Source organism: Ailuropoda melanoleuca, chromosome 6 (assembly GCF_002007445.2).
Source record: "Ailuropoda melanoleuca isolate Jingjing chromosome 6, ASM200744v2, whole genome shotgun sequence".
Taxonomy (NCBI): domain Eukaryota; kingdom Metazoa; phylum Chordata; class Mammalia; order Carnivora; family Ursidae; genus Ailuropoda; species Ailuropoda melanoleuca.
In genome coordinates, this window is record NC_048223.1 from 98,537,546 (window position 1) to 98,563,510 (window position 25,965).

At 36.4% G+C, this 25,965-nt stretch overlaps 1 protein-coding gene across 1 annotated transcript in view; it reads right to left on the reverse strand.

The window, feature by feature from the left end:
* TM9SF3 (transmembrane 9 superfamily member 3) overlaps positions 1-25,965 on the reverse strand; it is a 65,946-nt gene that overhangs the window by 13,586 nt on the left and 26,395 nt on the right. Inside the window, exons 7-11 of the mRNA XM_034663612.1 lie at positions 20,688-20,819; positions 19,176-19,342; positions 14,708-14,802; positions 11,356-11,486; positions 517-656 (exon numbers count right to left, since the gene is read on the reverse strand). Coding sequence (XP_034519503.1) covers positions 517-656; positions 11,356-11,486; positions 14,708-14,802; positions 19,176-19,342; positions 20,688-20,819 — 665 coding nt within the window. The remainder of the gene's footprint in view (positions 1-516; positions 657-11,355; positions 11,487-14,707; positions 14,803-19,175; positions 19,343-20,687; positions 20,820-25,965) is intronic.

The window sequence follows — 25,965 nt, forward strand, 5'->3', positions numbered from 1 at the left end:
AATAAAATATCTGGAAAGGAAAATGAAATTATAAGCCTAGGGCTGTCAAACTTTTTCTGTGAAGGTTCAGATAGCAAATATCTCAGGGTTGGAAGGTGAAACGGTCTCGTCTCTGATACCGCAGTGTGAAAGCGTTACTCATAATACGTGAACAAACAGGCATAGGTAGGTGCCAACAGAACTCCTCTTTCAAAAATAGGCAGCAGGTCAATTCTGTCCCATATACAAAACTGTTGCGGCTTTAGTTCCCGCCCAGCTAAATGCACTAGTGTACTTATCAAAGCATTTAATTTATCTGTAAATGGCACCAATATTCAGAAAGTGAAATAAGGATGTAATTGATTACTACTACTACAAAATAGGTTGAAGGAAAAAGTAAAAAGACAATTCTTAAGTTCAAACTTAAGACAGTCATTCTTATAAATAAATGCCAATTCTAAAAGGGATATATACATATAGCCTTAAGAATTTCTATATTGTGAGGAAAAATGACATAAGATTTAGCATTCTCTTTACCATTTTTTCTCCGGTATGGGACGAGGCACAGCATTGACGCGACAAGGAAAGTTGGGCTGACCTGACAGATTTCGGCCAAGTATTGTACCAACAAGATTTAGAGGAAGAATAACAAAAAAACAGATGCAACAAACGGCCACCTGTAAATTAAATTAAAATGTGTATGATTACTCAGAATAACATTAATAAAAATAAAGGGGACACTTAAAAATTTAAACACAATTTGACCACAAAATAAAATGTTTAAGTTCAATATAGGCTGAAATTGTATAATATACACTAATGAAAAGAGGCAAAGAATGTGCCTTAAAATATTAGGATTGAACTAAATACAAGTCAAACTGCTTTCCACCTCCCACAGTTGCTCACATTCCCCGTTCTCCCATGTGCTCTCTGCTGCGGCCCTTTTTTCTCTCCTGATGTCACTTTCAGCTGTCATGTTTCTAACATATCCTTTATCTTTTCTCATTATAACCAACTTATTGACTTGGTTGCACTTTATTGAGCTCAGAGAGCTTTACATGTTATTTCCCCATTTTACAGATGAAGAAAATGAGACTTACAGAAGCTAAGTAACCTCCCATGCCCACAACGCTAGCACCCAGACCAAAACCTCAGATTCGATCTCCCTGTCTCAGAGACTGTGCTCATTTCCACTCCACAATGCCTCAGGATCTTAACAACACAAGCCTATCTCTATTTATGCACAGATGAGTCATTACTAAAATGGTAGGGGTATTTTCCTGCCCATCAGCAGTTCAAAGTCTAAAGTTATAGGGAAACCATATAGAGATTCTAGAACCAAAGTGGTCAGTTAGGAAAATAATTACTTCTGTGACTTTTTTCTTTATATAAATCTGGGTACTCAAAGACACACATTGGAGCTCTTTTCAGCCAGCATCTGGTTAAGACCACTTCACTCTGAACTCCTATAAAACGGAAGGACTGAACGGCCTCTAAGATCACTTTCAATTATACATTTTAGGGTTCTAATAAAAAGTAAAAGTGAGAAAAGTTGAAAGAAGATTGTGAAGAAACTAAGAGAAATGAAGAAGCATGGGGTAGAAAATCCAGTTATTGAATGAGAAGAAGAGGGTCTATTTTGAAGCAACATTAATAAAACCACATCTTCATTATATCCGTGTGTGTGTGTGTGTGTGTGTGTGTCTTAAACAAGCCAAAGGGAACCACCATCTTTCTTCCAGATAAAACTTGTATAAATGTATGAGAGTTAAGAGCCCTGGAATCCCATTTTAAGGAGTATGCTTAGGAACTCAAATTATTGGTATCTCAGTTTAGACCTATTAATAATATGAATTTATGCTCATATAACAAGAATATGTAAAATAAAACATAAGCTGTTTTTAAGATTCATTAATCATTAGAAAATATTGCAAATTATACATTGTCTCATACATATCTGTCGGATGAATTGTCTCAATTTTTGCTGTTGACAGCTTTCCTAATTATTGAGATTTGCTATCATTAAGTATACAAGACCCAAAATGTTAACACACTGTAATAAGACCTATGTATTTCCCTCTTAATTTACCACAACTCTAATTTCAAATATGAAATGAAGAGAAGTTGAAGAAAATATTCCTATGAAGAATGACATGGTCTAGGAGAGTGGTTTTCAAATTGTTCCACAGACCCCTCAGGTCCTGCTGAATAGCTTCAGGAATTCCACAACCATTTAATTTGAATATTCTTTTGAAAAGTGTTCTTAAAAAATATTTTGAAGTGTCATAAAAAAATACACAGATTCAAATGATTCTGTACCAAATATTAATACACTGAAGCTACCATAACAGGTTAACTCATTTTCATACAAATCTGAGAATAGTTTCTCCTGCTAACAACTCTGTATACAAATTTGGACTTCTTATAAATGTGTTGTTGATTAGGAAGGTTCATGATGCTACACTGGTATTTTGTGCTCCTTCCCTTCCCACCGATCCAATTCAGGCCTGCACACATTTGTTCACTCAAAGTTGTATAAGCTAATGCACTATAGCACATGTGTGTGACAAGCAAGTAAGTGGCAAGTGACGTGAGGGCATATATTGCCTGTGTGCTCGTACAAAGCATAACAATAATCAATAGAGGACACTATAGAAAGTTTCATCAAGACATTATCAACTGTTTTTCCCCTTTTCTTGTCTGTTTTCTTATACATGATAAAAAATGTAAGCAGTTTGTTAGAAATTGTTAAGAGACTGAACTGTGAAACCAATTTCCTATTCCTTTGTGTTAAGTTCTGGATGGGTTTACTTGAAGAATTACTCTGAGACTGTAAGGCAAGCTTTAAAAAAAAAAAAGTCATATGAACTAAATCATCTGTAATGTCGGGATTTTTCTCAAGACTGATATTCAACCAAATAAACTGGTTACTGAAGAAGATATGAGTGAACTCTTATTCATACCCTTTTATATTAGATCTGTATTTATCACTTTATTGCTTCTTACTAAATTGAGAATGTTAAAATACTGAATTTACAAAATTTATTTATACTAAAAGATTCATGCTTATATATGTTTTCTATATTGGGCTTCCACAAAGTTTCATTTAAAAATGAAATTTAGTAAGGGCGCCTGGGTAGCTCAGTTTGTTAAGCATCAGCCTTCAGCTTAGATCATGATCCCAGCATCCTGACATCAAGCCCCACATTGGGCTCCCTGCTCAGCTGAAAGCCTGCTTCTCCCTCTCCTGCTCAACCTGCTTCTGCTCTATCTGTCAAATAAATAAAAATCCTTTCAAATAAATAAATAAATAAAATGAAATTTAGTAGCTAAAAGTTAAAAAAAACCGTTAGTCTAACACACTGTGAAAACTCTGGATCTCAAACCAATATAGGGCCCTCCCCTAGTCTCCTAGCCACTGTTCCTGGACCAGTAACAAAAACAGGCAGTGGGGGGAGGAAAGACTTTTCCAGGTGAGGGCCTCCACTATCTACAATAAAAGCAAGTTAGAAACAAGTACTGCCTATCAGTACTTAATATCCCAAAGATGTACCAAACTGGTCAGCTCTTCTAAATCTCAGTCATAAACCAAAATTTGGCTAGTACTTATTCTAGCTCTGCTTCCAGACTGGCCTTTTACGAAATCCGTGGTGTGAATGCAATGGAAAGGGAAAATGCATTCTGAGATGAGCTATTTGCGAATGCTAAAGAATATAAATTTTATTTATGGTGACAGACAGTAATTGCTTTTAGGTAAGGTGATTCTCAGGAAATAGACTGTCTCATCGGTCATTATGCATTTCTTCAACATCTGCTTAGACTAGACAATTTTTATCACTCCTTCTCTACCTCATACATTTTATGCCTTTAAATCTATATAAAAATTACTGAGCTTCAGTTTAAGCATTTCAACAATAAGATCTAATAATCAGGGCATCGCCAACTCAAACACAAATGCCCATAAGAAGTTTATCTATTTTATGAGATTAGTCTCAATATGCTAATAAGTAACTTCCCACTCTGCTTTTTTGAACGTCAGTACTCTAACAGAAGAAACACTGGATTTGAGGTTAAAAATGTATCTGATGACCCAGCATCATTCTGATACCAAAACGAGGAAAAAAGAAAACTACAGACCAGCATCTTTCATAAATACAGATGCAAAACCCAACAAATTGTAGCAAATGGAACCCAGCAACATACAAAATAAATACTTCATAACAAACTAAGGTTTATCAAAGGAATGAAAAATCAGTTTAAGATTCAAAAATCAATCAATATAAGTGGCCATATTACCAGACTAAAATATGAAAATCATGGATTATCTCAAAAGATGTAGAAAAGCTACTGCAAAATTCAACCTCCATTCAAAACAAAAACCAAAACCAAAACCAAAAAAAACTCTCAGCAAACTAGGAGCAGAAGGGCCTCACCAACTTGATGAAGGGCACCTACCAAAAAAAAAAAAAAAAAAAAAAAAAAAAAAAAAAAAAAAAAAAAAAAAAAAAAATACAGGTAATACAGGTAACTCTTTATTTGATGGCACAAAACTGGATGCTTTCCCTCTAAGTGAAAGAATAAGACAAGAAAGTCTGTTCTCACTGCTTCCGTTCAACACTGCACTGGAGGTTCTGGCCATTGCAATGTAGCAAGAAAAAGAAATAAAAGGTATACAGATCAGAAAGGTAGAAACACAAGTGTCGTTACTCACAGATAATATGATAATCTATGTAAAAAATCTTTAGGACTCTACAAAAAATGAAAATAGAGCTAGTAAGTGACTTTAGCAAAGTTGCAGAATGCAAAGCCAATATACGAAAATCAATTGTTTTTTAATACACCATCAAAAAACAATCTGAATTTGAAATTTTAAAAATACCATTTACAAATAGCATAAAAGAAGAAAATACTTAGGTGTAAATTCAATAAAAGATGCGCAAAATTTATTTTTATTTATTTTTTTAAAAGATTTTATTTATTTATTTGACAGAGAGCCTGCGAGAGAGGGAACACAAGCAGGGGAAGTGGGAGAGCTTCGAAGAAGCAGGCTCCCAGCGAAGGAGCCTGATGTGGGGCTTGATCACACACCAGATGCACAAAATTTAAACACTAAAATCTATAAAACGTTGCAGAGAAAAATTAAAGATACCTAAGTAAGTCAAGAGCTATGCTATGTTCTATAATTAAAAGACTCAATATTGTTAAGATGTCAATTATTCCCAAATTGATCTATAGATTCAATACAATCCCAATCAAAATCTCAGCAGGTTTTTTTTTTTTTTGTAGAAACTGACAAGGTCATTCTAAACTTTATATGGAAATAAAAAGAATCTAAAAATACTAAAAGTTGAAAAAGAACTGATTTCAAAACTTATTGTAAAGCTACAGTAATCAAGACAGTGTGACACTGGCATAAAAACATGAAAATTTAGGGGCGCCTGGGTGGCACAGCGGTTAAGCGTCTGCCTTCGGCTCAGGGCGTGATCCCGGCGTTATGGGATCGAGCCCCACATCAGGCTCCTCCGCTATGAGCCTGCTTCTTTCTCTCCCACTCCCCCTGCTTGTGTTCCCTCTCTCTCTGGCTGTCTCTATCTCTGTCAAATAAATAAATAAAATCTTTAAAAAAAAAAAAAACATGAAAATTTAATCAATGAAAGAGAACAGGAAGTCCAAAAATAGATCTACATTTATATGATCAGTAGATCAACAAAAATGCCAAGGCAATTCAGTGGAGAAAGCATAACTTTTTCAACAAATGGCGTTGGAACAACTAAACAGCCATAAAAGCAAAACAAAACAAAAACCTTGACCCTTAACTCATACAATATACAAAATTAACCAAAAATGAATCATTGACCTTAAATGGATCATATTTAAGAGTCAAAACTATAAAATTTCTAGAAGAAAACACAAGAGAAAAGCTTACTGATCTCTGCTTGCAAAAGGACAGAAAAGCACAAATCATAAAGAAAAAAATCAATAAATTAGACTTAATTACTTTTGCTCTTCAAAAGATACTCTTAAGAGAATGAAAAGACAGGCCACAAAATGGGAGAATATACTTCCAAAGTAAGTATAGGACAAAGGACTATTAACTACAATACACGAAGAACTTTTCCACTCAACAAAATAACAACCTACAAAAAACAAGCCGAAGATTAGAACATTCATTAAAAAAATAATAGGGATGGCAAATAAGCACACAAAAATATCTTCAATATGATTAGTTATTACAGAAATGCAAATTAAAACCACAATGAGACAGTAGTACATATCCACTAAAATGGCTAAAATTTAAAAAAACTGACCACATCAACTGCTAGANTTGAAATATTAAACTATCATATGACTCAGTCATTTCATTGTAGTTATTTGTCTAAGAAAATTGGAAATATACCCAACACGAAGACTTGTATATGAATACTCATAACAGCTTGTTTGTAATAGCCAAAAACTGGAAATAACCCAAATGTGCATTACGGGATAAATGGGTATACAACAGCGGTATACCCGTGGAATATATGGAATACTACTGAACAATACAAAGAAACAAGCTATTAATACATGCAACATCAATAAATCTTAAATAATTTTCTGAGTGGAAAAGGACCAAAAAGAACATACTGTGTGATTCTATTTAGGTGAAATTGTAGGTAACACAAACTAATCTATGATGACAGAGAGCAAACTGGTGGTTACCTAAGGAGGAGGGAGGGAAGGAAAAAGGAGGATAAAAGGGGTGAATTACAAAGGTACACATCAAAACTTCTGGACTTCAAAATATTTTCTTTTTTTGATTGTGCTGATGGTTTCCCAAATATGTACATATATCAAACTCATCAAACTGTATACTTTAAATATATACAATTTATCATATATTAATTATACCTCATTATGGCTGTAAAAATATACAGACCAAAAAAAACCATACAACATTCTACATTCACCACTCTCAGATTAAGCTAGAATTTCTCTTGGCAGAGAAGATGGAAATAAAGAAACAAAAACAAATCACCACCACCAGCAGCACCACCCCAAACAAAATGTGATTTAAGTCAATTACCCTGCAAGAGTGCTGGGTTTCTGCTCTGTAAAACAGGGATGATGCATGTATCACCAGCTCTGCCTATCTCTTTGGGTTCTTCTGAAACCAGATTAAGATAAGGGGTATGAAACAGATTTGTAAACTACAAAATGCTACACAAATGTCTCTGTCCTTATTATAATTCATCTTGTCAAATTTGGCATATCATTTCAGTCAGGTGAGATCATTTTAGATGCTGTCTTCACCATTCCATATTATTAGTTTCCTTCCCAATCTCACATACTTTTTCACTTTAATTATCAAATCACTATGCCTTTATACAAATTAACAATTACTTGAATCGGCCAAAGTCAAGAGTCTACTGAAAAAGAGTATGAGACATATTATCAGGAATATCATCCCAATTCTTTAATTCTATAATTATTTAATTACACATCTACCTGACTGTACTATTCCACCTACATATCTCTATCTCGTCCAACAAGATCAATACTTTATATTCCTTTATTCTTATTGTCTACTAAAACCTACCAAAAAGGAGAAATCAAGTTGTTCTAGCATTTTTGCTTTAATAAATCCATAATGGCTCCTAATATTCATTATTTCTGTGATTTAAAAAATAAATTTTAATAACATTCTAAAATCTTGTGCTTAATCAAATTCACCACATTTTGTAAGGTAGAATCCACTTTCTTCCTTTCCCTTCCAGAAAAGTAAATTTGCTTATGTCCAGTTTTACAATCCTTCTGTTCCCTTACACAGTTATTCAAACATTACTCATCAGCATGATCTCTCAGTGTGTCTAAAGGGTCACTTACATAAGCAGCAAACTTAACAGCTAAGGTGGCTGGGTACTCCTGTACCATCAATCCCCCTGTCGTAGGCTTCACTTATCCCTTTATCAGGGATTATTTTCCTCTTATTTTTTCTTGTTTAAAGATTATTTTACTTAATGAATAAAAAGAGAAAGAATGGGTTAGAGACATTCTTCTTTCACTCTGTTATGTCATTGACCACATGTAATGAGCCTGTGGTCTTGCTATGAAAATATCTTCACAAATTCTTACTTGCCTTAGCATTTATCAAAAGTTCAGATTAGTTAATAGAGTTTTTCTAACACTATTTTTATAGATCTTTATTATTCTTTTACACTTAAGTATACTGTATTCTTTTCACAATCTTTGAGAGATCATAAAATAACCTGTCCATTAATCTTGGCCTCCATTTTTTCCTCACTGTGGTAATTTCTGATCACATATCATGAATTTCATTTTTGAGAGCCTCCAATTGTTAAGCCAGTTTCCCAGTTACTGTCCAAGAGTTGGCTCATGAGAGAGCATTTCCCTAAATATTTGTGAAATCTGATTTCCTAAAACCTATGGCATATTTCTGACAATGTTCAAGATGTCCACCCCCCAAACTAAAACAGATCTGAAGATGACAAATACACCACGGTTCATTCATGACTTGTGTTTCTTCTCCACCAACTATTCTACTCACTGAGAGACAAAACAATAAAGTATAATAAGTCGAGGATTTATCAGTTCATGCTGAGCTTAATATTAGACTAGAGGTTATTAGTTCCTACGCTACTTTGTAACTTTGAGTTTTAAAACTCTGCAACTAGTTCTTTGTCCCTTGAAAGCCTACAATAACATCATATCTAGGATCCGAGATTTATAGCCCACAGAAGATTTCATGCCTAAAATTTCTTTTCAGAACATCCTGAGAAACCCTTCCTCATTCCCAAGAAACTCTCACAGGACCAAAAACCCTGGGTATAACAGATCATCATTCTTGAACAAATTCCTAAAAGAAAAAGGTTTTATCTTCCCAGAATCAACCTGATTTCAAGTGCATTCTCTCCCTCTCTCTTTAGCCAGGATAGACCTCTGGCCAGAACGCTCCAACTTCAGGAACAGGTATCTTTGTCTCTGGACAGTCCATGACCCCAAATTTTATTTAAATGCTCTCTTAATCTTCTTGTAATACTCTTTTGACTTTAGGCATCATCCCTTAAACCTAGGACACTAGATATCAGCTCAGATTATTACCACCACCCTCTACTCATGTTTATCTTTATTAAGCTAAGAAGATTGATAATTGTTCAACAAGTTTAATCTGACAAGGATTTAATGGCTTTTTTGTGTAATTAGGTACAGTTGAGCAGACAAGTTAGGAGTCCGAAGACAAATCTTTCCCATTTTCAATCTTCTCTTGGGCTAGTCCTGGTGACAACAGCAGTATTCTGACAAAATTGAAGATCCCTGGGGGGCAAAATCCCTATTATTCAGGTGCCTTGATAGGGCAAGTCGGAAGCCTGAAGTCTCTTTTACCAAGGCTGGCTTAAACCCTCATTGTGAAATATCTGAGAAAACACAGTACTAGGGACAAGATCACCCAGAGAAAGGGCTCAATGTCCAAGAGATCAAAGGAATTGGGACCGAAACAGCTAAAGCCTGGGGAAGAGCATATAGGAATATCTGAAGACTCTGATTTTCAGACTAGGGCGTTCAGTTAAGTAGGGGCACCCAACTTCTCAGAAACAGATGCTCTAGAAGTCTTTCAGCTGACAGATCCAACCACAGATGCTGGGAAAGAGCACTGAAATTATTAAAATTCCCAAGGATTCTAATATGTACCCAGGGTTGAGAACCATGGAGTTTATGAGACTATATAACCACTTCCTTCATAATGTCAACAAGTCAAATAACTAAAAATACAAATTTCAGTAGTTAAAACACTTAATGAACAGCTAGGTCAAACATTCACTCAAGTTCTTAAATTTCATGTTCTAAACAAATTTTGATACTTTTAAAAGGAGGAAAAAAGATGTTAGACCACACAACTGATTAAAACTTGAGGGCAATGGAATGTCTTTCACTTAGCATTCCTTCACTCCAAATTAGAATGCAAAGTAAGAACATGATATTATAGGTGCCTGTTAAACACCAACAGCCAGTCTTTTATATACCAAAGATCAATTTTATAAACCTGCTCAGTATAGAGCCTAAAACTGTATTCTAGTAGTTATTAATTACTAAATTATCTAAAGGCAAATTACATTGAATATTAACATTTAAAACCCCACTTACAAGTGGTAAAATTTACAATTTACAACGAAGCAACTTTAAAATATAATTTTCACCACATCAATTCAAAACTTCAAGAGGAAAATTATAGCAGAATCTGAATTTTCATTTTTAAAGCACTATGAAAATAATTAATTCAGCAGATCATCTTTAAGAAGTACTTGACTCTATTACAGATCCTTTCTGATGGCCTGGAACAACTATAAAGCAAATTATATTCCAGTTCTGAATGTAATTAATTACTTTACCCTTTCCTAACTATTATCATTCACCTTAGCTTACAAAAAACAAAAACACAAACCAAAAAAAAAAACTTCTTCAATTTTGAAGCAATTATCAAAAATATTCCTAACTAAAAAGTATCAAAGATTTAGTTAAAGTGTATATGCAATGTCTTTGAAAAATCTGGATTATAAAACAAAATCACCCGGAATTTTTGTGAAACCATTTGATAACTCCCACATAACTGAAAGAAAACCAAAACAAGATTAAAATTCAGAAAGGGTCCAGTTACAGTTCTGCCACCATCTGAATGACCTTGACCAAGTTACACAGCCTCCCTGAAGAGCAGTAACCACCCTGCACCCTGCATAAGTGTGTATATGAGTGTACACACACACGTCTGCACAAGTGTACATTAAAACTAATGTCTACTCCAGGCCTACAACTGTTTCTAGTAAAAAGGTAACAACAGGAAAAATTTGGAAACCCCGGGTTACCTCTGTAAAGCAGTGGTATATACGTGTGTTTTAGTTTTAATGTGGTTAAAAAATCCAAAATATTTCAAAGTCTATGATTACAGGTAAGATATGAAATAGGATTTTAAAGTCTGTAGTAACATATATTATCAATATAAATACTTAATGAGATTCTAAAAATAAGTACACTGCTACTGAAAAAAGATAATGTGCTCTGGACAAGCTTCACTACCTACCACAACCAATGCACCCACCTACCAATCACCTTAAAACACCCTCATTTCTTTATTTTTCTTCTACAATATAGTCACCAGTTCCTCCCAACTCAGATTAAAAGTATAGTATTCTCTTGTTGGACTTTCACTTTACTGGCTCACAGAATCAAGAAAAAACTTTCTTCGCCTCACTTTCTAGGACTGGGCAGGGACTGGCTACATATGCCAAACCTCTCCTTACTAAGAGGTTACTGTGGAGAGATAGCAGGCCTCATCATAGAATGTTTATATTTTTCCAGGCTCAAAGTAAGATGCAAGTAACTTACCATTGTCCCAAAAGGAATGGCTCTTGAAGCATGGTAATAAATGGCTATAAAATTGATGAAGAAGGCAGTGCCACACACCATAGCTGGGATAAGAAATGCCCCAATAAACATCTGCTTTATCCATCTCCTTCCTGAAAGAGAGAGGAAACTATGAAAATCAGAGTGGGGGGGCATATATTAATGTTCATAAGGTACCAAACTGTTATTTAGCATCAAATTATTAATTTAAAATTCTAATGTAAAGATCTTAAAATTTGACATTCTAATAATTGTTTCAGGACAACAGCTAATAAAGACCAGTCCAGCTATTCAAGTATATCTAATGAAAACACAGCTTTTGAAGTGGGTGTACTGGAAAAGAGCAGTGGACTATAGTTAAATATTCCAGTGTTCTGTCCTGACCCTGCCACTGAACTGCTGTGAACCTTGGTAAGTCACTCAATCTTGTCGGGCTACAAGTTGGCCTAGATAGGTGTTTTCAAACTAGTACTTGGGAGTCTGGGAGCTTCCTAGAGGTGACCATGAAGTCATTGGTGAAGAAAGAGCCCCAAGCCCTCCTTCAACCAGAACAAGTCCATTTTCAACAGTTTTACATATTGGAGTTTCACGTAAGCTTTAAAAAAAAAAAAAAAAAAAGTTAAAAAACCCCTTGTGTAAGTGGTCCTTAAATTTACTTCTAGCTGTAGTTATGATTATAAACATATATTTAAATTTGTTTGTTTCAAAGGGAAAAACAACAGAGCGCATCTCACGAGCTCTCTCTCAACAATTACAACTACAGACCTGTATGTTTCATTATTTCTTTTCTTTCTCTCTTTCTTTTTTAAAATTCGGGTCTTGAATTCATGACCCTGAGATCAAGACCTGAACTAAGACCAAGAGTTGGACACTTAACCAACTGAGCCACTCAGGCACCCCAGTTTCACTATTTCTTTGTATCTCTTTGTACCTGCCAAAATTCTGTACAGTGAGCATCTGTGATTTAAATACTCAAAGGAAGGAAACTATGTCAATTTTAAACTATGTAATCAAAAATTCTAAATCATGTTCCTATTGATCAGGAGAGTAACACGGAGCTATCTTCCTAATACAGCAGAGTATAGAAGCAAGAGCACTATCGAGGAAACACCTGCCTACTGCTCAGAAATAAAACACAAAAACACTGGACCACTATTAAAATTCAACCTGACAACCAAAAGCAATAGGGACCTAAACAGGAAGTACGATAAGGAAAACAAGCAATACCCTAACTTCTGTTTTGTTCTATGTAAAGCTCTTTTAAACATCTATCTCATATTATTACTACCCCAAATCTTGACATTCCTCCAGAAAAACTCCTTAATTCTGAACTTCCACCTCTATTTTATTTCTTTCTCAGGTAAGTTCAAAGAGCTCCTCCTTTCCACACTAAGACTCAGCATTCAGCATTTGAACAACACAAAAAGGGTGGCAATTAAAGTATTATTTTTCCTACTTAATTCTAACTCTTTCCTAGCACTCTCTTTTCCTATACTTTTCATTATCTACTCAGATTCAGACATGTATTCACAAATTCCATATTCAATTCTATTGCTCCTTTTTCCTCCAAAATCAAAAAGAATCACATATTCCACTGGGTATAATCAGTAGCCCAGACATCTGCATTGTGCTTCCTGCTGCTCTCACCACACTTTTGGAGGCTGTGGTCAAGTTCCAGGCCACCCCTAGCTTCAAACTGGGTCTGGAGGATTATCCAGTACCCTGAGGACAATGTGCAGACCTTGAGCTTTGTTGTTGTTTAAGTCCTGAGATAACTCTGAAAAATTCTTGATTTTCTGGGCTGACCTCTTACATTAACCTGGTTTTTAGGGATCGCTCAGACAAAATGTCAGGACATGATTACACCTTCTCAAGGCACTGTCAATCAGAAAATAACCTTTCGGGGCACCTGGGTGGCTAAATAGTTAGGTGTCCAACTCTTGATTTCAGCTCAGATGATGAACTCAGAGACAGAGCCCTGTGGTGGGCTCCACACTGGGTGTGGAGCCTGCTTAAGATTCTCTCTCTCCTTCTCCCTCTGCCCTTCCCCCCCAAAACCCCCACCCCTGTGCGCTCTCTCTCTTAAAAAAAAAAAAAAAAGTTAAATATAGTAAAGTTTGGCTGGGTAGTCCTAACCTGTAATCAAATTAAAAGCAAATTTATGTCCAAGTATGAATAAATTTCCTGTTTTAAATAATTTGTTTCTGCTGTGAAGACTTTTCTGAAGGTCACAGCCTAACTAGTTTCTAGGTCAAATTCAAAGCAAAAGTTAACTTAGGCATCCTTATTTCCAAAGGATGGTAGCCCTGTATAATACTTGTTTCCCATATCTGAAGGTAAAATATAGACATTGAAAAGATAACTAAAATAATTAAGACTCCATAATGATACTCCCTCAGGCAAAGACTTATTTATACTGAAGATACAGACCACATTAAGTCTAGTAGAACCAATTAAAAAAAGCAATGGTAAACCAGGATATCCTGGGGAAATTTTAAATAATCCTGTGTATGTAACCTGTAAGTCTAGTTGACTAAAAGCCAGGATTCCTTAACGCTGACATTGCTTCGGATGAGCTGGGAAAATTACATGAGAAAGTCTCTATCCTTAGGAATATAATTTTAAGGTCTTTCAACAACCTTCATTCATAAACTGAAATATGCAAATCTACTACTTTCAGTACTTTCTGACCCTAGTTACAGGGAAAACAAAAAAACCTGAAGACCCTTGAGTGCCATCAAAGAAAGAAACACCAAAGAGCAGTGTCATCTATGTATTATCCCCCATCATTCGTCAATCACAACAGAAAAAAAGCAAGGGGCTATTTAAGATGAAGTGCTCTTAGCAAGACTGTGACACAGAATAACAGAAATCTTTGTGCAGGGTCCTTTGATAAATATTTAAGAGTCAATAGAAATAGATAGCACTCCTTCCTATTCTCCTTCCAGTCCAGACACTATCCATAAGCCATAAAACATGCCTTTATATTCAGCTGTAACACTATATACTCTGTGTGGAGGCCTCCCATGGAGCACATCTAGGGAGTAAGGTACCTCAAAGCAAAATAATATCAATAACTTAAAATATACCCTTTCCTACATGTTCCTCAGGGCTAACTTCACAGTGGACAATGGAGATGATCTATTAATTATTCATAATTTTCAGAAATAAAATGCAAGGATTCCATAAAAGCAATTTAGACCAGGTTTGGTGGAGATTATGTGAAACAGGATAACGAAGTATTTTACAATGGCTGTGCTGTCCATTTTAAATTCCAAATACCTCATAGTAAAATACCGTAATTAAAAATACGAAGTGATAACTTGGAAGTTACCTCCTTGTCTGGCATACAGACTTCCTCCAAAATAACCATTCACTGGAGATGTAGCAGCATAGACAAATATGGCTGTACTGAGCATTGATCCCCTCCTAAGAAGGCGAAACAACATATGTGATAAGTTAAAGCCAACAATTTAAAGAAAATAATTTCAAAGATAAATTTAACAACAAAAAAATATCATCCTGGACTGTAAAAGATCTCAAAAGGTTGCCTGGTGAATGAATTTCTAGTTAAAACTGCACAGGCTGATACTAATTTTTTAATCTGCAATTAAATTTCATAATACAGTCTAAACAAATATTTCACATTTCTTTGGCAAAAATATTAGATGCTGGCACTAAAATTGTTTTGCAACCCTGTAAACCAATCACATCATATGGATAAGGGTATTCATCTGTTAAGAAAAATAATTAGAATATTCCTCTTTATAATCTAATTGCTTAAGATTTTTTGCCCACTGATAGAAATAAAAAATAAAGTGGAAGTAATACAATCTATATTAGTGATACTACTTTAAATGGTATGACACTGAGATTTTCCTATTTTGTTTTCCTTATACTATTAAAAATTATTTTATTTTATTTTTTAAAGATTTTATTTATTTATTTGACAGAGAGAGAGACAGCCAGCGAGAGACGGAACACAAGCAGGGGGAGTGGGAGAGGAAGAAGCAGGCTCCCAGCAGAGGAGCCCGATGTGGGGCTCAATCCCAGGACCCCAGGATCACGCCCTGAGCTGAAGGTAGACGCTTAATGACTGAGCCACGCAGGCGCCCCTTAAAAATTATTTTTAAAAAATCCATTAGGTCCACAAACCAACATCAACCCAGATAAACAATTTCTTTTTCTTTCTTTTTTCTTTCTTTCTTTCTTTCTTTTCTTTCTTTCTTTCTTTCTTTCTTTCTTTCTTTCTTTCTTTCTTTCTTTCTTTCTTTCGAGAGGGAGAGAGAAGGAAGGAAAGGAGCAGAGGGAGAGAAAGCATCTTAAGCAGGCTTCACACCAGGGCAGAGCCCGATGTGGGGCTCAATCTCATGACCCTGAGATCATAATCTGAGCAGAAATCAAGAGTCGGGCACTTAACTGAGCCACCCAGGCGCCCCTCAGATCAACAATTTCTAACCTCTTCTTCCACTAATGATATCTACAGAATTCAGACCAACTCTTCTGTTGAATAAAACTGAACAAAATATTTTAAATGCCTAATTGCAAAGAGAAATATTAAGATGATAAATGACAGTATCATTTGCCATAATAAAGAAATGTACTAAACCACTAACAATAAAGACTATTTTTGAACCTTACCGTAACTAGGAAGGTAAAATAAAGTCTGTAGATAGAACATATAACCTCAGTTTGAGCTAAAGGATATTCTTCTAAAGAAAATTTACAAGAACCTCACACTAATGTGTGTACTGGGAAGATATACAATTTTCATAAATTAACCACCTTCTGGGTAATAATTATTATATTTCACTGTACACCTATGTATTTAGAATACAAAGATATCATATAGTCTTGAAATATGTAGCACTTCTCTGCCCAAACACCTATCCTCCTCAACTTCTTAAAGTGGATACATAATAGTTAAAACATTACAGTATTTAATTCCCATTAATATATAGCTAAATGTAAATGTGGTAGTAATATAAGAATATGGCATTCCCATGTTTCGAAGATCATGAGTCTCAGGGCACTTAGCTCAGTCAGTAGAACAGGTGACTCTGGATCTGAGGGTCATGAGTTTGAACCCCATGTTGGGTGCAGAGCTTACTTAAGAAAAAAAAAATTACAAGACTGTGGATCTCAAAGTTTTTAAAATCAAAATTTGTTTTTTCAACAACCCAAACACTCCAAAAACTGTTTCCTTTCAGATTATCATTAAAAAATCTGACTCATTCTCTGTAACTGGGTATGTGAAGCCTGACACCAGCCTAGCCATGCTGAAAACTGAAAGGCTGCTTTAGTCTAAGACCAGTCTATTAGCAGTCAGAAGCTTTTAATATTAGCAGAGAGAGTTCAAAAGGAATGCTCATGTGACTGAGAGTCCAAAATGCCTACCTGGGATTTAAGCTTGCAATCCCCAGAGACACTGCATTAAATGAAGTGTGAGTATCACCGTTTTAAAAATCAGACATACCCTTCATCTCTTCGTTCATAAATATTCTATGGACATTTTCCACCCAAAATACACCATCTTCATCTACACTGAAAAATCTGCTGACGTAGGGAACCGCCTACTTGTTCATCTCTCCAAGATTCGAGGCGGGAAACATCTAAGGAGCTGCTTACACTTGCCAGCTCATCACTGTCCACCCAAAGCTATAGCACAGCAGTATTTTTCCAGACTTACCCACAGCTTCTCCCACACTATGCTTTCTCAGGAGTTAATAACACACTCAAGGCATCCACACTGATACTGATCCTCTATTTATCTAATTATTTTTTTCTTCTCTGATTGCTATGGTCATCACCAACACAAAATAATGTTCACACATTACATTATCTGCCTTTTATGTTTTATAATCACTCTGACTCTAGAGTGTCTTAGAAATGTCATGTGCGAGGTTTTTCATTTTCTCACTACTTTGTATTTTTATTATCTCTATTTTTAATTCCATAACAGAGCAAATTAAGAGATGACTTGTGGAGTGAGGGTGCCTAGGTTCAAACCCCAGCTTACTAACACCCCTACAAACAGTTGTACGATCTCAGTCAAATCACTCAACCTCTCTGAACTTTACTTTTCTCGTGTGGAGAAGGGAGAAAATAAGAAATAGCGCCTCAACAGGATGGGCATGAAAATTAAAACAGCTAAAGTGTACGAAGCACCTAATGGAACCTCAACAACGTTAGTCACTTCGATATCAAAATAATACTCACAGCTTTAATACTAATGACATAATTATGTTCACTTCAAATAAGCACAACACAGAAAAATCATTAATAATGACAGGCTAAAATAACAGTGTATGACTTGCCTGCTAATACCATGTATTAGAAAGTTTCTTATCTCTGAAGTTGAAGGTCTATAAGCAAAAGAGCTTCTGCATTAAAAAATGAATTGCCAAAACTGTAACCCTAACATCTAAGAAGGTACAAGGCAGAAATTTGAATTCTACGAGAGGTTGCCCACTGGTAACTCTGAAGACTGTGACCGGGCAGTCAATGTCAATTCAGGAGTGACAAATCTGATCCAGTATCTACAGTAAAGCATGCCCTTGTGGCAGATTTGAAATGTCTTTCTTGTACTTGGGATTTAGTTCCTCTGAAATATAGTGCATCCTAAAAAATTAACTACTCACCAGAACACTGAAGTTTAGGTTTTGGACAATTATTTTAAAGCTTAAAAAAGTAAATAAATTGCAATGGTTACATTAAAGAAATATAGCAGAAACTACAGAGAAACAGCCTTACTGAGTAATACATTCACTTCAGCTTATAAGCACTGAATACCTTCTACATGTTTAAGCAGGTATTTTGAGAATTCAAAGATAAATTAAGATCGAGTCCTTGCTCTCAAGGAGCTTCTGGTCTAGAGGAAGAAACAGTAATTTATTATCGTTAAATATTTAACATAAAAATCAAAAGCCATTCTTTCAGCAACAATTTACTGTTTGCCCACCAAATGCCAGGCATATATAAGAAAGACTGCATTAAGAACTGAAATAGAGGAGATGTAACTGGAAACAAGTGTCATTCTGACAGAGAACTTCATGGGGCAGTGTCTGAAGTGCCTGAATTATAACCCCTGCCACCCAGGCTCAGAATGTGTCTGCTTCATTGAGGTTGTAGCTCTTTGAGCCAGGTTAGAGGACCACTCAATAGGGATGGGAGATCTTTGTGAATGTACAACTTTTTCTAATAATCCAAAAACTTTTCTTGCAACCAATTCGTTCTCAAAGAAAAAAATGTACCAGAAATCATGTAAAGGTAAGATAAGTCATTCAATTATTTTTCTATGTGCCTTTTCTACCACTCTTTTTACTATTACTTAATAAATATTAAAATTAATAAATGTAATAAATATTAAATATTTCTTAAATATTATTATTTCTCTTCTGCTCTGTAGAGAGTCTCTCGGTTTGGAAGATAAATATGAAGTAAAAATTCAGTAACTGTGAAATCCTTGTGCTTCTTATAAAAATGTAATTGCATCTTCAGCTTTCAAAAAAATGCCTATTCATTTTGTCAAACAGTACTGGCTTATAAGTAAATCTGCTCATACCCCTAATGGAACATAACCTTTTTAACCAACCAAAATGTTCAGTAAGGCTAGTAAGTTTTAGCATGTAACAGAAAAATATATGTCTAGCTGAAGATTACTGTCCATTATTTAATTTATCTGCAATAATAACATTTATGCTATTTAAATTCTAAGATAATTGGGATAAGCAAATATTTAATTATGATTGCCTTAAAATGTTTAAGAACAAGAAAAAACAAAGTTAAATACATGTACTTACTCTGTATATAAATCTTCTATCATTGCAACAATAATAACAATAAGAGACACAGCAAATATCTGACATCCAGAACCAATGAGAGAAGAAAATATCAGTGGGTGACTTGATGGTCTAAATACATCTCCATGCACCTGCTTCCATCCATACTCATCTCCTAGGTCTCTATCCTACACACATATATATGCAGAGAGAAGAGAAAATAATTCAGAATGAAATTAAAATACATAAAGTAGGTGAAAAATTACAATTCCAGTTGAAAGTTCCATCCCTCCAAACTTGTAGCTATTTAAAGTGTTTCAAAATATCTAGAAAAGACATTTCTAATTTAAAATAATCACTGCCTTCAATAATTTATAATGTTAAAGAATTATAGCATTCACTGAGGCTCAGGAAGGTGGCTCCCAGTTGTGCTCAGAGAATACCAAAGAATGGAAAAAAGAAAAGGTCTAGGAGCAAAAAGAAATGGTCAAAATGAGAGAAGAGCACACTGGCTCTCTGAACATTCCTATTCTTGCCATTTACATCACACCTGTGGCTCAAATATAACGAGGGGCTAGAAGGAGAACAAAAGAGAAAAAGAAGATTGAAGCCAGTAGTAGATGCCCTGAAAATGCAGAAAAGTCCTTCATATCCTGGAATCTAAGAAAATACACGAGGAAAATATCAGTTATATATTATCTATTAAATATTATTTAACTGTCTATAGCACTTTTTAAAAAGTATTCAATTTTTCCTTTTCAACCTGAATAAGCAAGTATCTAAAACAGTAGTTCTTAAGAAATATCAGTCCCTTAAGATAATCTGGCTTTTTAGGGGCCGGGGGTGATCCTGGTCAGACGCGTTTGAGAAGCACCAAATATTTTATCTACCCTGTGATACTTCACAATGCACATTTGCATATTAAAATTTTAATGTTTAACTTCTTTCCAAACTTACTTAATGAGAGCATATCCACATAGGACAGCCATTAATATTCTACAGAACACACTTTTGCTCATTTACAACACTGTGTATAATACAGTAAAAGAATTTAGAAAACAAAGCTCCCCTCTGACCTACTAAACTAAATGTAAATTAATCCTTTCACCCACTCCCTGAATTTTCTGCAGTATTTAAGTATTAGAAAGATGTCAGTAGAGGTCTACAACTTCCTTGCTGCAATTCTGAAATCTAAAGCTCTGAAAACCGAAAGTTTGTTTCAGAAGTCTGACACATTCTTATTTGGTGGCAAAACTTGAGAATGAAGAAGAGGTTATTTGTACTATTTGTTTATCTCACTTAAGGTGAATATTCATATGTTTTGCTGAAAAAACATAAATACATTTGATTATGGGGCAGGTAATCAGAGCATGTAAAAACATTAATATATTTGATTAGAGACCCTTAGGGAGTTTACACTTTTCTAAAACCTGAAAATTCTGAATTCCGAAACTCATGGAACCTACATTCCAACATTCGAAGTACCACTGAGTTAAATCATTTTTATAAATACAATGTAAAATGTTCACTTACCATATCATCCATTTCTTCTTCTTTACTGTACCGGGCATAATCTTTTCTTAGAGTTCTCATTAAAATCATTGAAACTAAGCCCACCAAGAAGATAACCATCATGAAAGAGTTGAAAATTGAAAACCAATGAATCTAAAATAACAGAAAATAAAATATCACTGACATGAAGTCTCAGTCACAAAATTCATAGGTTTCATGATGACAGTAGCATGTCAGTGCAAAGAAAAAAAATTTTTTTAAAACGTTTACATAAAAATCAAAACTTAAGACACACTGTGGTGAGTATTCACAATGCAAAGAGACTGGCTTTCTTTACCGTAAACTTCAGATGCATTAAAAACATGATATCATATACACATATTTTCACAATCAATTTTATTGTACAAATAAAGTACAACTGGACCACGTGGCATATGCTATTTAGCATCACACAGAAAGAACACGGGATCTGGAGTCAAACAGACCTGGGTTTTAACCCAGACTCTGCCAATTTCTAGCTACGTGACCCCAGCTTTCCTATATCAAAAAGGAAGAAAATAATATTATCCTCATTTATATGGCTCAATAACATGTACGAAAAGTATGATACCATGTCTGGCACAGGCAGCACATACTCAATAAATGTTACTTTCCTTCCCTCGAACTGAGCAACAACCTGGAAACCTCCTCAAAATTCCAAAGACTGAACCACCATAGTTGACTGCCATGGATCTGGGCCACCCTCTGGAATGAGAGACTTCCCTTGCCCCAGTTCATCTTCTTCACCCTGTCACCATCCTTATCCGCTCCCTTCTACCTGAGCTCTCCACGGTACAGAGAACAATGAGGTACCCCATTGTGTCCCAATGTTCCCACGACTCTTGACTTTGATTTCACTCACACATATGCCCCAGAATTATGTCCAGATTCTGGTTTATAATCACAAGGTACACTGTATCTCTGAGTGCATCTCAGAATTCAGTGCATCTGACCTCAAATTCCTTTACATTTTAATTCCCAAAAGTTCCTCAAGGATAGTTCCAAAATTTCTCTTCTCTCATCAAGGCCCCAATTTCATTTAGTTTTCTGCATTTTCCTCCTAGCCTTTCATTCCTTCTGTCAATCTCCTAGAAGTTGTTTCCCTCTTAAATCAATCTTTCTAGTAGGCTCTATATCTCTTTCATTCCTTGAGGTGCTTCCCCCTCTCTCATTTTGCACCCCTAAATTTGCACTTTTCTCTAGCATTAGCAATTGCCAAAGGTCCCCACCTACAATGGTATCTACACCCTGGGATGGTTATATGGCTCAAACAAGATAATAAATGTAAAGCGTATGGCTTAGTGCCTAGGCTCATAGGAAAACACTAAAAAAATTTACAAGTTGTTATTTCTATTATTATCTTTCAAACTGTTTGCATGATCTTTTGTCCCCTCATTTTTCCTATCTTCTATCTCCCTCTTTTTTTTTTTCAAGATTTTATTTATTTATTTGTCAGAAAGAGGGGCAGCAAGAGAGGGAACACAAGCAGGGGGAGTGGAAGAAGGAGAAGCAGGTTTCCCGTGGAGCAGGGAGCCCAATGTGGCTCGATCCCAGGACCCTCGGATCATGACCTGAGCCGAAGGCAGACGCTTAACAGCTGAGCCACCCAGGCAACCCCATATCTCCCTTCTTTCAATGCCAATACTTTCCAAATGAGGAAACAACACTTTCTGCTTCTTCCCCCACTTACTCCTAAAAACAACACAATCTCACTTTGCCCCATAAAATTTCTCTCAAAGGCCTGCAATGAACTTTTAAACCGATTCAGCAGTCAATTATCTGTCCACTGTCCTTGCTCTCCCGTCACATCTCATCTCTGCTGCCACTACACCATCCTCCCTGACAGGCCTGCTGCTTCTCCTCCTCCATCTTCGGTGCCTGCTCCTCCCACCCTGATGAACTTTTCCAGAAGCGCCAGGCTTGCTCTGCTGTGACTTCTTCAGGCTCTCAGAACTTCAAACTAGTGTCGCAGTGATGATGGTAACACCCTCGCCCCCAATAGATAAGGCTACCTTATCTAGCCAACCTTTCTTTCCATTATGTCCTATATTCCAGCTGGGCCTATCCTCCTTCAATGACCCACAAATACAGCACACTCATTTCCACCTGTATCCTTCTCATTTCTTCCCACATGGGATCTACTTCTATCCACCTCCGTAAATTCTATCTACTGTTTAAAGCCCAATTAGAAAACCCTCTCCTCCATAAAACCTCCATTATTCATAGATGTACTGCTCTACACTTCTACAGGTACATACATAGAGTATTTAATATGAAGGACGTACTGTCTTGTACAATTAGGCCAGATTTTAACTTTGGCTAATATGCTAAGTATGTGCACGAGGGTGAAAGGCAGCCCTAGCTGTTACCCACCCTAAGGCTTCAGATAAGGGACAAACTCTGTGACTCTCCCTGAAAAACAGGAGATAGCCAATTGCCTCTCTTTATAAAATCATTTTTTCCTTCATTTAATAATTTATTTATTGAATATCTACTGAAATTATAAAAGAAATAATGAATGCATAATTTGAAATATTTGCAAAAAAGGGTTATATGAGATTTAAGTTTATCATCAAAGTATCATTCAAGATTTATAAAAGCAGTCTATAATTATACTTTTCCAAAGATTTGATTGTTCTCATCCTGAGAAATTAATGACCCAAAAAAGGATGAGAGAAAAAAATTACCTTCTTTCAATTTATCAAATTTTTTAAGAGAAAAGAAGTTGTATATAGTTACTATTTAGTAATGAGAAAGATGCTAATGATGTACTGTATGGTGACTAACATATAATAATAAATAAGATAGATAGATAATAAAAATTAAAAAGAAGAAAAATGCACCTGAAATGCAAAACTTTCAACAAAGCTCCCTGCTATTTTCTAATCCAAGACAGAAACTTTAAACCAATACCCATTATAATGTACTGCCATTAACCAGACATTTTATAATATCCTTTTATTCCAAAAATTACAAAATGCTGTTATGATTTTGGAAGTATTATAGCAAGGGAAATATTTCTTTAAAATAATAAACCAGATGTCACAAAGGGGTTACTAATCCTATGAACTGCTGGCTCCAGTCCCCCTAAGTGTTGCTAACACAAAAGCAGCACCCCAGGTTCAGCACAAATCTTAGAACACTGGAGAGAGAGATATACCCGAGTGGTGCCACTTACTAAGCACGTGCTATGTGTCGAACGCTGAACTCAGTGCTCTCTATACACTATCAAATGGAGTATCACAACACTGCACAGTATCACAATCCTTGCTTCACTATGAAGGAGGCGGAAGCTGAGGAACTGAGCAGTGTGGCCACAGTTATGGCGGGTGGCAGAGACTGAGTGTGTATCCAGCTCGAGCTCCTCAGCCTGTGTTTGGAGTATTAGAAACAATCCCTACTGTTAGACAGTAGACCCTGCCCCTCCCACCTATTTAAGGAACGGGCTGCAGTAATCTCCCCCCTTTCCTGCACTGTCAGTTTTGCACTCGCTGCTGAACCCTTCCACGTATAAACAAGTTTTTTATATCTCAAAATAAAATCTCCCGACTCCATTCTTCCTACTGACTATCACACTGTTTCTGTGCTCCCTTTAGCTGCCAACCTTGCAGCCTCCAACTCCTCTCCTCCGAGCTCTTATACCAGCTCTGTTCAGATTATGCCTCACCACTACCCCCAAATTGCTCTTTGTCAAGCTTACCGATGACTCCAAATGAATCCGACAGTCACTTTCGCCTCACCTGACCCAGCAGCAACAGAACTAATCTCTGTCTCCTCCAAGATATTCTTTCCTCATTTGGCTTCCAGAACACCACACAAGCTTTCCCCCCTACCTTCCTAGGATCTCCTCAGAGCCTAAGCTGGTCTCTCCTACTCTCCCTAATCTTGTCTTACTGCCCCTAGGACTCAGTCCTAGTTCTACATACTCTGCCTTGGTAATTGCATCCAATCTCATGGCTTTAAATACCATCTATACGCCAATGGCTGCAAAATCTGTATCTCTAGCCCAGACCTCTCTCCTGAACCCCAGACTGATATATTCAACTAGGTGCTAAGTATCTCCATTTGGATGTCTTAAGACACTTCAAACAACATATCCCACGCTGTACTCTGAGCTTCCCCTCCATGCCTCCTCCAAATACAGACTTTTTGCCTCAGTAATGGCAGCTCCATCTAATAGTTGCTCAGGCCAAAAACTCTGTGAGTTCTTGTCAACCTTTATCTTGCTACCCATCAGGAAACCCTGTTGGCTCTCCCCTTCACATATGCTCACAATCTGACACCTTCTCACCAACTATGCCACTACACCTTGCTCTGAGCCACTTCCCCTCTCACTGCACTGCTGCAATACCCTCTCATCTCTCTGCTTCTCCCCTCCCGCCACACGGCCTCTTTTCAACATAATAACCTGAATGATCCTTTTAAAACAGAAGTCAGATTTGTCATTACCCTGTGGAAAACACACCGTGCCCCTCTTTGCATTCAAAGGCCCCACAGCAGCCATGGATCACGTGGCTCCCGCTATTCTCTGACCTCATCCACTACTCCTCCCCTCACCCTGCTCCAGCCACTCTGGCCTCCTTGCTATTCCTCAAGCACACCGAGCACACCGAGCGCATGCCCACCGCACATTTCAACCACCCAGGCTTTTCAAAGCTGTTGCCCCTGCCTGGAGTACTCTTCCCTGGGCCCCCATATCCATATTCCTTATTTCCATCAACTCCTTCAAGTTTTTACTCAACAGTGCATCTCAGAGGCTTACCCTGAGCACCATATTCAAACTACAGCCTCACTTGTAGCGCTCCTGCTCCACTGCTCTCTCTTGAAGGACATATCTTCAAGCACACTACACCCTTAACTTACTTTGTCTATTAGAGGTCTCCCCTACTAGGAGGATAAGCTCCAAAAAAGCGCAGATCTTTGCTTTCATTCTCTAATGTAGTCCACTTACATAGTACTGTGCTTGACACATAGCAGGTGCTCAATTAATAACTGCTAGAAGGAGAAATATGGTACATTTCTCTACTAGAGAAAATGCCAAATGGCAGCCTTTCCCCCAAGTTATCGATACCCAATGGCATGAGAAATAGGGCAGGCTCAGGTGTTCCAGTAGGAAATGTCAGTTGAGAGCCCTCATATTTTCGAATATTATCTAAACATTTTAGTTATCTGTGCCTATACCTCAACCACGTTCAAGACTGCGTGAACACTACATCTGAAGAGAACACACTGGGGGTAGGGGAAGTGGAGGCTGGGGAGG